At 31.2% G+C, this 15431-nt stretch overlaps 2 protein-coding genes across 2 annotated transcripts; one reads left to right on the top strand and one right to left on the bottom strand.

Moving 5' to 3' along the window:
• LOC133682103 (peroxidase P7-like) lies at window positions 1–1686 on the top strand. The gene is made up of 3 exons (XM_062105367.1): window positions 1–304; window positions 559–750; window positions 936–1686. The coding sequence occupies exons 1-3, from the start codon at window positions 95–97 to the stop codon at window positions 1482–1484; spliced, it is 951 nt and encodes a 316-aa protein (XP_061961351.1). The 5' UTR covers window positions 1–94; the 3' UTR covers window positions 1485–1686.
• A 2515-nt stretch (window positions 1687–4201) lies between these two features.
• On the bottom strand, window positions 4202–13698 carry LOC133681433 (aspartate aminotransferase, mitochondrial). The gene is made up of 10 exons (XM_062104478.1): window positions 13367–13698; window positions 12999–13084; window positions 7626–7832; window positions 7390–7495; window positions 7066–7170; window positions 6799–6971; window positions 5466–5625; window positions 4915–5010; window positions 4696–4790; window positions 4202–4576 (listed from the first exon to the last, which is right to left on the bottom strand). Exons 1-10 carry the CDS (start codon window positions 13550–13552, stop codon window positions 4504–4506), a joined length of 1287 nt encoding a protein of 428 aa, XP_061960462.1. The 5' UTR covers window positions 13553–13698; the 3' UTR covers window positions 4202–4503.
• Between the last annotated feature and the right edge of the window lie 1733 nt (window positions 13699–15431).

The raw sequence follows: 15431 nt of genomic DNA, 5'->3' as shown, positions 1-15431 counted from the left end.
TCATATGCTCACACCCCATATTAGTAACATAAGCCTAGCTAGCTAGCTTGTTAACTAATCTCAGTTACAAGTAATTAAGCTCTATTCGCTCGTCATGGGCTCTACTAAATTCTTTGTTGCACTCTGTGTTGTACCGCTCCTAGCATCCTCCCTTTGCAGCGCACAGCTTTCTGCCACCTTTTATGCTTCGACATGCCCTAATCTTCAAACCATAGTGCGTAATGCAATGACGGGGGCTGTCAATGGCCAGCCTCGGCTTGCCGCCTCTATCCTCCGCTTGTTCTTCCATGACTGCTTTGTGAATGTGTGACATCTCTCTTTTTAATATCTTTCTTCCCCACCTTAATTGTTTAGCTTAATTTCTTGGTTTGAGATTAATTAATTAATTCCCACCAAGAGTAAAAATGGGATTAAATGTTCAATGAGCTGCTCTCTAGCTAGTCTTCGAGCTTGCTTATATATATATATATATACACACACACGAACTTTTTTATCTTTAAATTAAATCATATTAAGAAATAAATAGTTTTCTTTAATTATTTCGTGTTGTTATTGTAGGGATGCGACGGATCTATACTACTGGATGACACTGCCACTTTCACGGGTGAAAAGAATGCGAATCCCAACAGGAATTCAGCTAGAGGTTTTGAAGTGATTGACACCATTAAAACTCGGGTAGAAGCGGCCTGCAATGCCACAGTTTCCTGTGCAGATATCCTTGCACTTGCAGCCCGAGATGGAGTTGTACTGGTTAGTTTTTTTATCAAGTTTTCTCTTTTCTATCTAGCAATACTACTTTTTCTTTTTTCTTTTCTTTTTTGGGGGTTTTGAGCGATCAAAGTTCAATTCTCAACACCGATTACTTAAAGAAAGTGAACTGTATACACAAATTCGTTCTCTCTCGGCTGACTATATACACAAATGCATGCACGCAGCTAGGAGGACCATCATGGACAGTACCACTTGGCCGGAGAGATGCAAGAACAGCTAGCCAGAGTGCAGCCAACAGCCAAATCCCATCACCCGCGTCTAGCCTTGCGACCCTAATCTCCATGTTTTCTGCCAAAGGCTTGAGTGCCGGTGACATGACTGCGCTCTCTGGGGGTCACACAATTGGCTTTGCCAGATGCACCACATTTCGTAACCGCATATACAATGACACCAACATTGATGCCAGCTTTGCCACTACTAGAAGGGCTAGTTGCCCTGCTTCCGGTGGTGACGCCACTTTAGCTCCACTCGATGGCACTCAAACCAGATTTGATAACAATTATTACACCAATCTTGTGGCCCGCCGTGGCTTGCTTCATTCAGACCAGGAGCTCTTCAACGGAGGTTCTCAAGATGCACTTGTCAGGACTTACAGCACAAACGGCGCTACCTTTGCTAGAGATTTTGCTGCTGCCATGGTGAAGATGGGAAATATCAGCCCCCTTACAGGGAGGAATGGAGAGATAAGAAGGAATTGCAGGGTGGTGAATTGATTCTATCTACGTTGTTTAATTTTGTTGAGATAATTATGTTGTGAGTTTGAATAATTTGTTCGCATTATTGAAGTGAAGATCTCTAGCCAAGTCCATGATCTTGAAATCCTCTCCCGGGCATGTTTCTGATGATCGTAAACCTTAAAAGCTTTTGTACTCAATCCATCAATGAAAATCAAGTACTATATTGTACTTTAGTAAATGAGACCTAGTCAAAATCCGTGAGAAACTTGAACAGTTCAACGTAAGAGATTTTTCAAATTTTTTTTAAAACATCATTTTAGTTTTTTTTAATAAAAAAAAGTGAGTCTTTTTATTTTGTTTTTCTAGATTGATACAATAAATTCATATCCTATTCGTACGTTAGGTAAGGGTCCTGTAACTATTGAAGGAATATACCACTTGGAGAGGAGATTTAAACCGTGTTTTTTTTTAAAAACAAATTTAAATTTTTTTTATTAATTTTTTTATATTTTAAAATCATTTTGATTAATTTACTAATTTTAAAAATAATTTTTAAAAAATAAAAAAATATTATTTTAATATATTTCTAAATAAAAAATACTTTAAACCATAATTACAATCACAGTAAATACAAGCATAAAAGCTAAAGGCTCCCAACACTGCAAGATAGGAAAGCTATTAAGTGTTTTAAAAACGTATATTAAAATAATAATTTTTTATTTTTTAAAAAATAATTTTGATATTAATACATTAAAATAATATAAAAACACTAAAAAAATATTAATTTAAAATAAAATAAATAATTTTTTTTTAAAACACAAAAATATAATACACCGTAAAATTTCTATAGTTATGACCTTCCAAGATACGATCACTTAAACTCAAACTGTTTATTATATGCAATCACGTGACACTTTAATTTAATATTACTGTTTGATATTATCATTTCTTTCTCCTTCTAGATATTAGGTCTAGGCTAGGGAACCTCCCTAGGCTAATAGCTTCTTGTCGTAATAAATGATGTCTTTGAAATCTTGCCTTCAAATTTTGAAAATCACGCTACTACATGTTTGATGGGTCTAACCACTCCTTGAATTTTTTTTTTTTAGTATGTATATATTTAAAGAGGTTTAATTACAAAAGAGATAATAGAGATTGATAAGATATCTAGACATATCTCTTTTTTTATGTTTCTAATTTTCTATTTAAAAATACTTTTAATTTTTTTTTATTATAAAATTCTAATCAAATGCAAATTAAAAGATACTCACTAATGGAGTTCAAATAACCGTTTAAAAACAAAAGTCTTGCTTCTATATTAAAATGTGTCTTTTATCTTTTTCGCTTGCTTTCTGAAATTGTATTTCAAATAATATTTTATAAATTTTTTTTTTTTAAATAAAATATTTTTTATTTATATTTTCAAATTGTTTTGATAAACTGATATTAAAAATAATTTTTTTAAAATAAAAAATATTTTAATATATTTCCAAGTAAAAAACACTTTGAAAAATAACTACTACTATACTCTCAATAATCCCTGTAATCAATTCCTATAATTTAAATCTTCGGTGTCTTGGATTAGAAGTGATCATTTTCAGTTCGGTTTTTATATAAAAAAAGTAATCAAACCAATTTTTTTTAAAAAAACCAAAACCAGTTCAAACCGACCGGTTTCGATTCGGTTTTTTAGAACAAAAACCGGTTCAAACCGGTTTGATTTAGCTTTCGGTTCAGTTTGATTTTTTCGATTTCATGCTTATAAAACTGAAACCGAACTGGACCGGTCGGTTTTTTTAAAATTTTAATCAGTTTAATAGGTTTTTTTTATGGTTCAGTTTTTTCAATTATTTTTTTCTAGTTTTCTCGATTTAATTGATTTTTTGTTTTTTATTTGCATCTTATCTTGGATCAATTGTTTTTTCCATATAATTTTCTTAAGGAAATGGATTTTTTTTCCTACAAAAATAAGGTGGGGATTCATGCTTTCAAAACTCCCATACGTACCATAAGATCACCCCTGAAGAATGGTCTCCATGGACCTATTAACAATACCTTTTTATTTGTATTCGACACTTGTAGGAGTGAGGGAGTAGTTGTTTATACGACCATGGAGTTATTTTGCGAACAGGATGACAATTACCAGCTCGTTAATATAGAGGATGCACAAACAACAGTTTCCAGCTCAATTTCCTCCCACTGAAACAGTCAATGCCATGCATGGCCCAGAAAAATGGAGAAGCGTTTTTACCTATGGTTAGTAGATCATGTTATCCCTAACTTCAGGAGCTCAATCCACATGATGTATATAGTTGCAAAAAAGAAAGGTTTTCTGTATATAGTTGCAAAAAAGAAAGGGAAAACCTCGATTTAGTCCTAAACTTGTATTCTTATTCTCAATTGAGTCCTACACCTACAGAGGTTATCAATTTGACCCCAAATGTTTCAAAATATTCTCAAATCAAATCTCTCTGTTGATGCACATCAATATTTTTGTCAATTTTTCTTCAAGGTGATGCCATTTTAATTCATAAAATATGCACACTAGACTAAAATATATAGGTTTGGGATGCTATTGAGAATAGGCATACAAATTTGGGAAAAAAATCAAGGTTTCCCCTAAAAAGAAACTACGCAGCTATCTCAGATGAATTTAAGATGTCCTAATCTTTAAGATTGTTATTATTAAAACCATTTTCATCTCAAACCTGTACTATCGGTTTCTAAAGTTTAATCACCACCAAGGTATTCGGTTTGGTAAAACTAAACTTGTAAATATGTAAATTTTCATAAATCAATGTAACAGACAGATCATATGCAATTCAATGTTGCTTCGTTACAGACCTGATGTTGTCCACCATTGGTCTCCTCAACAGTTGTTGTGAGAACCTCATCGCAGTAAAAATCTTAAGCCACCCTTGGAGTGACCGTTTTATTGTCCTCTCCCTGGTCACAAAATAGCACGGGGGAGAAAAACTAGGAATTTATTTGCTCTTCTGACTATGTAAGTATGACCTCTTCAATGATGATTTGAGGTTTTGCTTCAGCGATGAGCCTAGGCAGAGCTCGTGACCTCGTTGATAGCATTTGCCAGATATCCAACATTGCCAGTAGTAATGCCCGCCATGCTGCATATGCATCCGAAAATTAGCAAACTTAAAGATGCGCATGCATGCACAACACACATCAAGACCGGGCATAACCAGGAGTAGATGTTAGTGTAAGATATTCATGAATGGGAGCAAACCTTATCCGACCATTGCGGGTCATATAGATATGAAATTCTTTTGTCAATCGGTCAACTTGTTCAGGTGTCATCCCACTATAGCAAAACATGCCAATCTGTTTGCAAGAAGCAGAATGCTTGGTATATACCGGTAACAAATAGAACAAGCTGGATATCAAAATGAACTACCAATATAAAGTAACGGAGAAATTAATAATTAAGTTAGAAATTCTGGCACACCTGATCAGTGATGTGCTTCCATGACAAAGGTGAACCCAATTTCTCAAGGTTTTCTCTTAGCGCAGATCGCATTCCAATGATGCGATCAGCCATTACCTGATCAGAATATTGTTGGTAACAGTCAGGTTCCATTCTTATCAATAATATAAGAAAGAAGTAATGACAAAATTTAGGTGATCTTTAAAATGAAAGTGCGGGGCTGATAATTCTCTTCCAAGTGTGTTTAGGTTTTTAATCCTTTATATAAACAAATTAGTACAGATGGATGCTGCACTGCCAAAAGTCATCTCTTTGGCAGTCATGAAGAATCTTAGCATCAAGTTGCAGGTGAAGTGTGAACAAATTATCATTCAGCATTAAATCGATGAAAAAATTGGTGCATTCTAAATATTTTACTCCATGGCTGGATCGTTATCTTTAATGCACAAGTAGATCTCAGATGCAGACATTTCCTCATGTGCATACAAAGTTTAAAAATAACCATGCTATAATGAAATGAAACAAAATGGTGGGGAAGGAGGGGGGGGGGGGATCCAGTGAAATAAAATTACCTTCACTTCCTTGAGCCACAACTTCTTCAACTCAGGATCCCCAAGGATAGTTGACACAACAAGTGCACCATGAACAGGAGGATTGCTGTACATGGGTCTAGCAAGCTGCTGCAATTGACTCTTTACAGCCACCGCTTGTTTCTCATCTTCACAAAGCACACTGCAGGCAACATTTAACAGGATTAACCTTAAGATGTACGAGAGAACCCTTGCCTCTGAACCACTTTCAAAAAAGCTTCAGCTGTTCACTTAGAGAACAAGTAAATCTAAAATTTATCTGAATATCAACATAAACATCTCTCATGTTATAATGGCACAGTTGTTTTTTGCTTGTCGCAAATCTAGTGGTTGGACTTGCACTTTGGTTTGTTTCATGCATGAAGTCCTACATACTCAAGGAAAGGACAGATAACTTAGAATTTGTACAATTCATTATCTGTAGTAGAGACACAACAGCAGAGACCTTCGATTGTGAATGTTGTATATTAATCCCACTTTTATAGCCATAAACTACGCGAGAAATAGGAAGAAACCATCTTCAAAAAAGATAAATTTATCTCAATAGAAATTAACAATTGTGGATCAGAGTACCTAAATTTGAATATATGATTGTTAGCGCCAGATGCTAAAGCTTTTCCAGAAAAAAAGGCTTAACGATAGTAACAACAGGTCAGGTGTCCCTCAACCAGATATACACATGACAGGGAGCTGAGGTCATGGGATTTAGGAAAACCATTTTTTGTTATTAAACATGGCTTTTGATAGATAATCCCACAAATCTGGGATCATGACATTCATCAGATATAGGCAACCAATAAATTATCTTTTAGGCAGGATGCTACAATTGATTTCATAAGAAACATAAGTAGTTTTCAAACACTTCATACTAAAAGATCATGTCCAAAATCCTGCTAACTCCTGGAAACATGCAAAAGTCGGACAAATATGCACTTAATGTTATAAATTCCTCTGCTTTTGTGCAAACACCCTCTGTTTTTATGTTATAATTTGTAATGTTCCATTATCTTTTGATAAATTAGCCATGAGCTCTTGTTTACATAGGTAAAAGGCGCCTCCCTTCAAGCCTTTCTTGTTTTTTTTCATTACAAAGAAATCAAACTTGAGACCTCTTGGAAGGAGTGGGGGCATGAGTGTCAGTTGAGCTGCAAGCTCATTGGCTTTCAAACATCTACCTAAAGGCATCTTGAAAAAGAACCAGTTAATAGCCCCATCAAAACATTAAAATTTTTTGTCCAAATAAAAGAATAGAAGAGGAAACACAGTTGCTGCAGCAGCACCTAATGCATGTATTCCGATGGTAGGAACACAATACCTGAGGCATCCTACTCTCTGGCCATAGAGTCCCATATTTTTTGCATATGATTGGGAAATACCAATATGATGACCGTCCTGGAGAAAAATCCTGATGGACTTTGCATCTCTGTCTGGATCACCACTAGCAAAACCTTGATAAGCCATATCAAAGAAGGCAAAATGACCTTTAACCTGAAAATTACATGATGCTTGATGTCAAAAAAAGAGGGGGGGAGGGGGGACAGGAGAGGAAAATCAATGAGTAAAAAGGCAAGAAAGTATTTACCTTGAATTGGTGTGAGATCTCTCTCCATTGTTCTTCTGATGGATCAACTCCTGTAGGATTATGAGCACAGGCATGAAGTAGAAAGAATGAGCCATTGGGAGCATTCTGCGAAGAAGATATGTGTGAATATTCATTTCACATAACAAAAAAAGAGGTGAATAGTAACGAGGATATATATATATATATATATATATATATATATATATACCCTCATTACTATTCACCTATGTAATAAGCAGGGGACTGAAACAGAACATGCTAACAACGGGGAAGGAAAAATAACATGTTTAACTTAGTCAAAAGATCAAAATCTGCCTCACCCACCTTAATGTCATCCATCAGGGCAGAAAAATCTAAACCCTTAGATTCTGGATGATAGTAATGATAGGTCCTTTGAGGGACCTGAGCATCTCTCCAAATGTTATGATGGCTGTTTAAGTCTCATGTTAGAAGCCCATAACTAAACAAATAAAAAGGAAAAAAAAGAGCTGGAAAACAATTTTTTAACTTTATGGCTCATTCTAGTCCATCACCATAATAATAACGTAAAGAACACTAACTTGGCCCATGTCGGGACCGGTATGTAGATCTGGGAATCAGGATGAAAGCGCTTCTGAAAGTCTGCGAAAAGTCTACATGCACCGGTACCAGATAGAGATTGCACTGCTGCTATCCTTTTGTCTTTAATGAACTCAGAATTCTCTCCATATGCCAACTTCAGTGTTTCTTCCACCATGTTCACACTACCTCCCATTGGAAGATACTCCCTATCCAACAAGAAGCAAAAATATACGATCAATAATCAGTCAAAATGATAAGAAAACTAAACAATGACCGACCTTTAATAGGACCTTAAAACTGTTTTGTTCTGTAAAAGAACACAACAAATTTTTAGACAGCAGAGGGGAAAAAAACCTTTTAAAACAGAACTGCCAATGAAAGATGGAACCACAAACAAGCATGTTCTCAAACTTCTAATGATCATGGTGGACAGCAACAAAGAATTGCCAAATCTTGGAAGAATGCACTTTTATAGTTTTCTGGTTTATATTAGCCAGTACACCTGCAATATGCCACGATGCCTTTTTCACAAATCTTTTTATTTAATTATGCAACGATCAAAGTAAATATTCATAAGATATCCAACAACTTTGATTCTGAAAAAAAAAATTCTTTAGTTAAAATTCTCATTTCTTATTCATGTATTTCTTTTTTATTGACAACGATCAAAGTAAATATTCATAAGATATCCAACAACTTTGATTCTGAAAAAAAAAATTCTTTAGTTAAAATTCTCATTTCTTATTCATGTATTTCTTTTTTATTGACCAAAATATATCTTTTTTTATCAACATCATAAATATTTGAAAAGCAAGTTCTGATATAAAAAATATGCTTTTATAATTTTAAGCAGCTATATGATAAAGAAAAGAATAAATACTTTTTAAAAATTAAATAAAAAAATTACAACAAAAAATAACAAAATAAATATTTTATTTTTATTGAATATTTTTGAGCAATTTCTTAAAAAAAAGAGTCTATTTTATGAGCTTAAAAGATCAATGTTGCTTAGCAGCCAAGAAAGAAGAAATTGACATGTGATAATGCAAGAAATGCTGAGGCAGTAAGAAGCAGCAACAGTTATTGTGCAACAGCATGAGATTTGAGCACGTAAAGATAGTTAGAGCTAGTTGTTGTTGGTTAAAACTGTTAATGGTTAGTTAAAGCAGTAAATTGTTAGTTAATGAAGTTAGTTACAAGCCTGCATATCATTGTATATATAAGTTCGAAATAAAGAACTTGTAAGGCAATGAATAACATTGAATGATTGTATTACTGTTAATTCTCTATCTCTCTCGATTTTCTTCTAATTCTTCCTCAACTTTATTCTAAACAATTGTCAATTGTTTGTTAAGAAGAGATCCTTAACAATCTACATGTTATTAGGTTCATATATAATTATTCATAAAGTAATTATTAATATTATCATAAAAAGCTCTAATCTTGTCTAAAAATTATGATATAATATGATTGATTTTTAAATACTATATTAATAATTTTATTTAAGGAGATATTTATTTTATATATATATATAACAATTAAAAAAAAGGTGAATAGCCAAAAGAATCAACCCAGGCTCAAGCACTTAGCTCTAAAACAAAAGATTAGGCTCGCACACCTTATTTCTATTTTAAAAAGTCAACATGTTAGTTCACCTAAGTTTTTATTTTTTTTTAAATAAAAATAAAAACAAAAAAGATGACACATCTTTTACCTAGACAGACAGCTTCTCCTTCACTAAAAATAATTCCGGTCACAAAATCAAAATCAGGGTTATTTGAACCTTAAAACCTAAATTTCAAAATGTTTTCACTTAATAGTAAAAAAAAATACAAAACATTTTAAAAACCTCAATAACCCCAATTTCAATTCCATAATATGCTCAAATTAATCTAAAAACTCAAAATTAAACCAAATCAAAACAAACTTCCTGGATTTCGATATACTTTTTCTGACATGATTCAAGACTCAAATCATCTACATAGACTTCTATTCTTCAAGACAAAAAAGTTGTCTAAGCACTTTTAGTTTTATTTTTTATAATTATAATTATAATTATAATGTTTAGTATTTTAATTACTTTAACACAAAAAAGTTGACCCTCCCTTGAACTTTAAGTCAAAGTACAATTAGTACTTGAACTTAGAATTCTGGTTTTCTTTAAATTTAATGTTTATTTTTAATTTTCAATTTACGTGTTTTAAGGTTTTAATAGCAAAAAGAGAGACCAGTTGTCCAGGCTGTAAAAATTTTGAACTTGATCCAATTATCAATTAAGCCAAGCAATTACATTGTTGAGTCGGTGGTGGATCATTGCTTGGACTGCATGGTTGATTCAAGAAATAAAGATAATAAAATTAGAAAAACAAAATTAAGGATATTGCAAAACTTTTGCAGACATCCTCCATATTTTCTTCAATTTAAACACGACCGAGTTTAAATATCTAAATCATAAAAGGGTACACAAATTTATAACAACTAAGTTCCAAAGACTGATTAATCGTACAAAAACCATTATCTAATACATCCAATATGTGCATTAATCTTTGATAAATGGCAAAATTCATGCTAAGCTAAATCCTACGTCCATATCTCTATTAGTTAGACTAAAATAACGGCAGCAAATAATAAATTATTCTAAATAAAAAATATCAACGTGACTGAATGAGATTACAATAAATAATAAAAGAGAAAACCCTTTTTTTTACCAGAGACAAAACAAAAACTTCTTTTATTATATTTTATTTTGTATAGAGTGAGAGCTATCCTGAATTAATTCTACAAACTAGAGCTTAATTTAATTGAAACATTGCTGGTGTAGCTTGTAAGAAAATGGAGTAAAATTAACTTGTTAACAGTTTGACAACCATGAATGAAATATTGGAAACGAGAGCAAGAGTATTTGATTGAAAGGAATGAAAAGTATAAATAAAAATGAAAGATCAATATCTAACTAATGATATAACTTTTTTTTAAAAATGATAAAATTGTTATTGTTATTACAACCAACATTTCAACCACCATGTCATTGGCAATGGTAGTGCCATGGTGGCGATAATAATTTCTTCCTTTCTTTTCAAAAAGTTACATTATAATAATGCTCCACGTCTACTCTCACCATCTCCACCATGACCACAACAGTTACGATGGTGAATAGTTATTTTGTGACAACTATACAAAGGTTTTAAAACATACATCCACTATGAATGTGAACTACAACCTGATGTAAATCATCAGTGTCGTCATTCCAACTTCTTTTCAATGTATTTATTTTTTTACAAAACTTATCATTAGTTTTTTTTTAAATATTGTTTTTGTGATTATTTTCTTATTTTTTTTCTATTATCTTGATTTTATAACCAAAGTCACGGGTTTTGTGTGTATTTTTTTAATATATATTTTTTTTAAATGTTTTATTCGTATTTGATTTTTCAAGATATTATTCTAGTTCACACACACATAAACTTTATTTTTTCAAATAAAAATATTTATTTTTAAATAATATTTCTAATTTATAAAATACACATCAAAATAACCTTTATACCCGGTATATTTTTGTGAAAAATAATTACAACCCGCAACAGTGTGGAGGTGGTGCAACAGAGGTCATGACAACTATAATCACGATGACTACTAGTATATAATACTAGCTATCCACTCGTGATGGATTCGATTTTAATCTTTATTCTCCTCATCTTAAAAAAAAAAAAAAAAGTCATACAAAATTTTGAATTCATTTCATTTCGAGATACTTTTCAAACATATCATTGAAATTAAAATGATATTCTAATTCCTTATTATTCATTCCATTTCCTCCATTAATATTTAAGGGCCTAAGTCAAAAGTCATCCTCCCTTTTAATAGCTTTTGTTTTTATTTCTATAGATAAATAGTGAGTTTCAACATCTAAATAATTCGGGTGATGAGAAACCCACCAAATTCCAGTTGATCTGACCAAAGTTGGTGACATGATAGAAAAAAAAATGGTGCCTTTCCCACTGTATTTTTATTTCTATTTTATGAGTTGACCACAGTGTGCTTGATATATCTCAATAGAATTTAATATTTTAAATACTTTAATTAATTAAAAGCCAAACTAATTTGAACTTAAGAAATGAAAATAAATACTGCAAACTAAACTTGATGTTGCAGAAGAAGCCACTTTTTTAGAAAACAATCGATAATTTTGGAAAATAATGACATTTTATTAATAAATTTATTAAAGAGTAAGATAAAATTATTTTATACAAAAAATTGTGTATATATAAATAATTTCATGAACTTCTAAAGTTTATAAGATTATCAAAACCATTTAAATGCTCGAAACTTCTGTTTTATATTGTACTGATCATATTTCTTTATTGTTATGAATTTGTGTTAAATAGTGAGAAAGGTAACTAACTAATACATATAGAAGAAAAAGTTGGTGCTATGGGACCAAATGTTCGAGAATGAGTAAAAATTCAGTGATAAAACAATCCTTTCAGTAAATAAAAAATGAAGTTAAATACGCTTGCAGAAAGAGGAGCTTTTACCTTTTTTTTTTTTTTTTGGAAGCTGTGTGCTGAGTTTAACCCTTGTATTTGAGATTATAATAATGGTTGTAATTTAAAATGTTTTTTTTTTAATATATTAAAATAATATTTTTTATTTTTTAAAAATTATTTTTGATATCAATAAATAAAAATATTTTTAATAAAAAAAATTAAAATTTTAAAAAACACTATTTACACCGAATTACCAAATAAAGTATAAAAATGTTTATAGTGACATCATATTTGATAGAAATAGATTCGGGTATTCTTGTTTATAGTGACATCATCCACACCAAAAAAAAAAAAAAGTCCTATCTTCCTTTTTTTTTCATGAAAACAAACCAAATTGAACCATCCGGTTATTTTTCTGATTTAAATCTGGTTTGATATTGTGGTTTAATTGTGTTTTTGAAAAAATTTTATTTTTTTATTAGATTTAAATTATTTTTTTAGATCTTTTATATACTAATATTAAAAAAAATTAAAAAAAAACAAAAAAAAATATTATTTAAAAATATTTTTAAATAAAATTCAACAAAATACCAGGATTTCAAAACTCTAGTGTAAAAGTGTAGATGGAAAAGAGAACTGTTCTTTATATCTGACACTTGAAAGCACGACGAGAAGAATAAATTAAAGATGGGCGACTAAAAAGAAGTGGCCTACTGGCCTTTGATTGGCACCTCCTATTGCATGTGGCCATGGACCAGCAGCGCATATATATTTGAATAATTACCAGAATAGAATCTCAAGCATAGAAAATAACGCAAAATAGACAAATATAATTCTATTAACTAAGAGTAAAAATTAATTAATATTAAAAATTAAATGACTCACATGTTCAAGTTGCCGGCGATCCTCCTCTCAGCTTCTCTGACGCATTGGAGAACAACTGGTTTTCCATTGTCATCTCGATACGCACCCTTTATCACCATCATCAAATTAAATCTTTCATTTAATAACACACATCAATCAATCAATCTCCTTCTTCTACTACCAATCCAAATAATTAGATAGAATAAAACACGCAACAAATTTCAGCTTCAATCTGAGTTAAGAGGAAAACAAGATATAAAATCATCTATAAATCTAATATCTATCATTTCAGATTCAGTGAAAATTAATACTTCAAAAAAATAAAAAAACATCCGATTCAATCCAATCCAACAGAGAAGAAAGAAAGGAAAGGAAACGAAAGTACTAACAACTCCAACATTGACTTTGTCAGGACTGGGATCGGCGAGAAAAGCTTCCGTTACACCAAGAATAGGATCCTTGGGAGCAGGCTCAACGCTTTGCCACCATGACGACGAAGAAGAAGACATGAATCTCGTTCCTAATCTAATTCGCACATGCTGGCGACAAGCCATCGCTTTTCCAAACCCTGCCATTTTCTCTCGATCTTTGGATCTCTTCGATCGTATTGCTGCTGCTGCTGCTGATCAAGCAGTTAGCAAATTTAAATGGTGAAATGAAAGGAGTGCAGGTAGATAGACAAGTTGCCTAAATGGTTACGCTTACCTTGAACTGCGTGAGAACGGACTCGTGTTTTTAAAGAGTTTTTAATTCTGAAAGTATTAAAATAATATTTTTTATTTACTAAAAATATTTTAAAAATTAATAATAATAAAAAACACCTGCAAAGACAAATGAAACCTTTAGCTTTTTCAGAATTACTATTTTATCATTTCTGGAATATTTATCCTTATTTTTTGTTTCTTTTTCTGTCACATCATTAACAGTCCATCAACAGATCTGTCTGTATCTATTATCACATCCAAAAAATAATAAAATCCAGGAGCAAAATCTAACTACTATGGAGGATCATTGAGTATATGTTTAATGTTTTGGTATATAATGCCTTTTTCATTAAAATATATTTAAATATTTTTTTTGTTTTTAACATTAATATATTAAAATTATTAAAAATATATTAAAAACTATTAATTTAATATTTTTTCAAGATAAATATATTTTTAAAAGACACATAAACATAATAAAAAATACAATACTTAACAAAAGTGGAACTTCTTTACCAAATAAAAGAAATTGTCATGGTAAACTTTTCATATAAATTAATAAATTAATTGATATATGTGAATTATTATTTTGAATTTATATTTTTAAAAATACTTATTTTTTAATTGCACGTCTCTTGCAAAATAGGTATTAATGAGGGATATTGTAAAAAACAAATACATAATTTAATTCTTGGTGATAAAAACAAAAACAGAAAGCAAAATAATATATTTGGAACGTAGGGAAGCATTACTTTCCTTAAAAACTCAAAAAAAAAAAAAAAAAACTTATCTTCCTTGGAAGGAGAGGGAAAGGCAAGGCGTACACGTTTATTTCTTGATGTGATAGCATTTGCTTGGATTATTATTTTTCTTGTTATATAGTGTATATGCCTGGGTGAGTATTGTTGAAAACAACATGGGATACAAATATAACGGATAAAGTTGTGAAAAAACTTTGGCATAAATTAGATTTTTCATGACTGTGTTGTGGGTTGTTGGGTTATGTGCTCGATGGGTTCAAGCGGGTGGCTAGATATTAGTTTAAAAAAGCAAGTCCCCAATAAATACAATACTTTCCATGTTTAAGTTAATAAATATAAAATGAAAAAAAATATAGAAAAATTAAAAAATAAAATAATTTTATAGGGAGTGCACATCTGGGTATAGCCTCTGTATATGTTGGCTAGAAATTGGATGGTCTGGCCTTACTTTGGCTGTGAATGTCCAGACTTTAGAACTTGTGTGACATGGTCTGATACTTTGCATGACCGACGCTTCCAATATTTCTGGTTTATGGCCTAGTTTGCTATAGTTATCTATAGCTTTGTGTGGCCAATGATGGGGTTTAGATTTTGCTTGGTGAATGGGTGTATTCATTTACACACTTCTTGAACTTTTTTAATGGAGAAAGAGACATGTTATTGGTGGATTTGTGTACTTATCAATGTTATCTATGCTTTAAATATATGAAAAAACCATTGGATGTTGTGTTATAGATTGGATTTGTGATTCTTTAGATGTGTTATGCGTGTTATTGACGTAAATATTGATGATGTGTAGCCGTAGAAAAAATTATATGCATGAAAAATTTATATATGTTATCACGATTGATTCTAAAAAATTAAAAAAATACATAAAAATATGTGTCGGGACAGGATTAGACACATGATTAGAATATTTTTTTAATTTGTGTCATCTCCAACGAAAATTAATATAAGATAAAAGTAAAAATGCAAAAAAAAATTATAGC

This window comes from Populus nigra, chromosome 2 (assembly GCF_951802175.1).
Source record: "Populus nigra chromosome 2, ddPopNigr1.1, whole genome shotgun sequence".
NCBI lineage: Eukaryota > Viridiplantae > Streptophyta > Magnoliopsida > Malpighiales > Salicaceae > Populus > Populus nigra.
Note: the sequence above shows the minus strand (reverse complement) of the source record. Positions and strands in the feature narration are given on the sequence as shown.

Excerpts from the sequence above, each read along its gene's own strand:
- LOC133682103 (XM_062105367.1), top strand. The coding sequence starts at position 95 with ATGGGCTCTACTAAATTCTTTGTTGCACTCTGTGTTGTACCGCTCCTA. Across the intron at positions 305-558 it reads TCCATGACTGCTTTGTGAAT|GGATGCGACGGATCTATACT; the intron begins GTGTGACATCTC and ends TTGTTATTGTAG. Across the intron at positions 751-935 it reads CCCGAGATGGAGTTGTACTG|CTAGGAGGACCATCATGGAC; the intron begins GTTAGTTTTTTT and ends GCATGCACGCAG.
- LOC133681433 (XM_062104478.1), bottom strand. The coding sequence starts at position 13,552 with ATGGCAGGGTTTGGAAAAGCGATGGCTTGTCGCCAGCATGTGCGAATT. Across the intron at positions 5,011-5,465 it reads TGTGGCTCAAGGAAGTGAAG|GTAATGGCTGATCGCATCAT; the intron begins GTAATTTTATTT and ends TATTCTGATCAG. Across the intron at positions 4,577-4,695 it reads ACCCGCAATGGTCGGATAAG|CATGGCGGGCATTACTACTG; the intron begins GTTTGCTCCCAT and ends ATGCATATGCAG.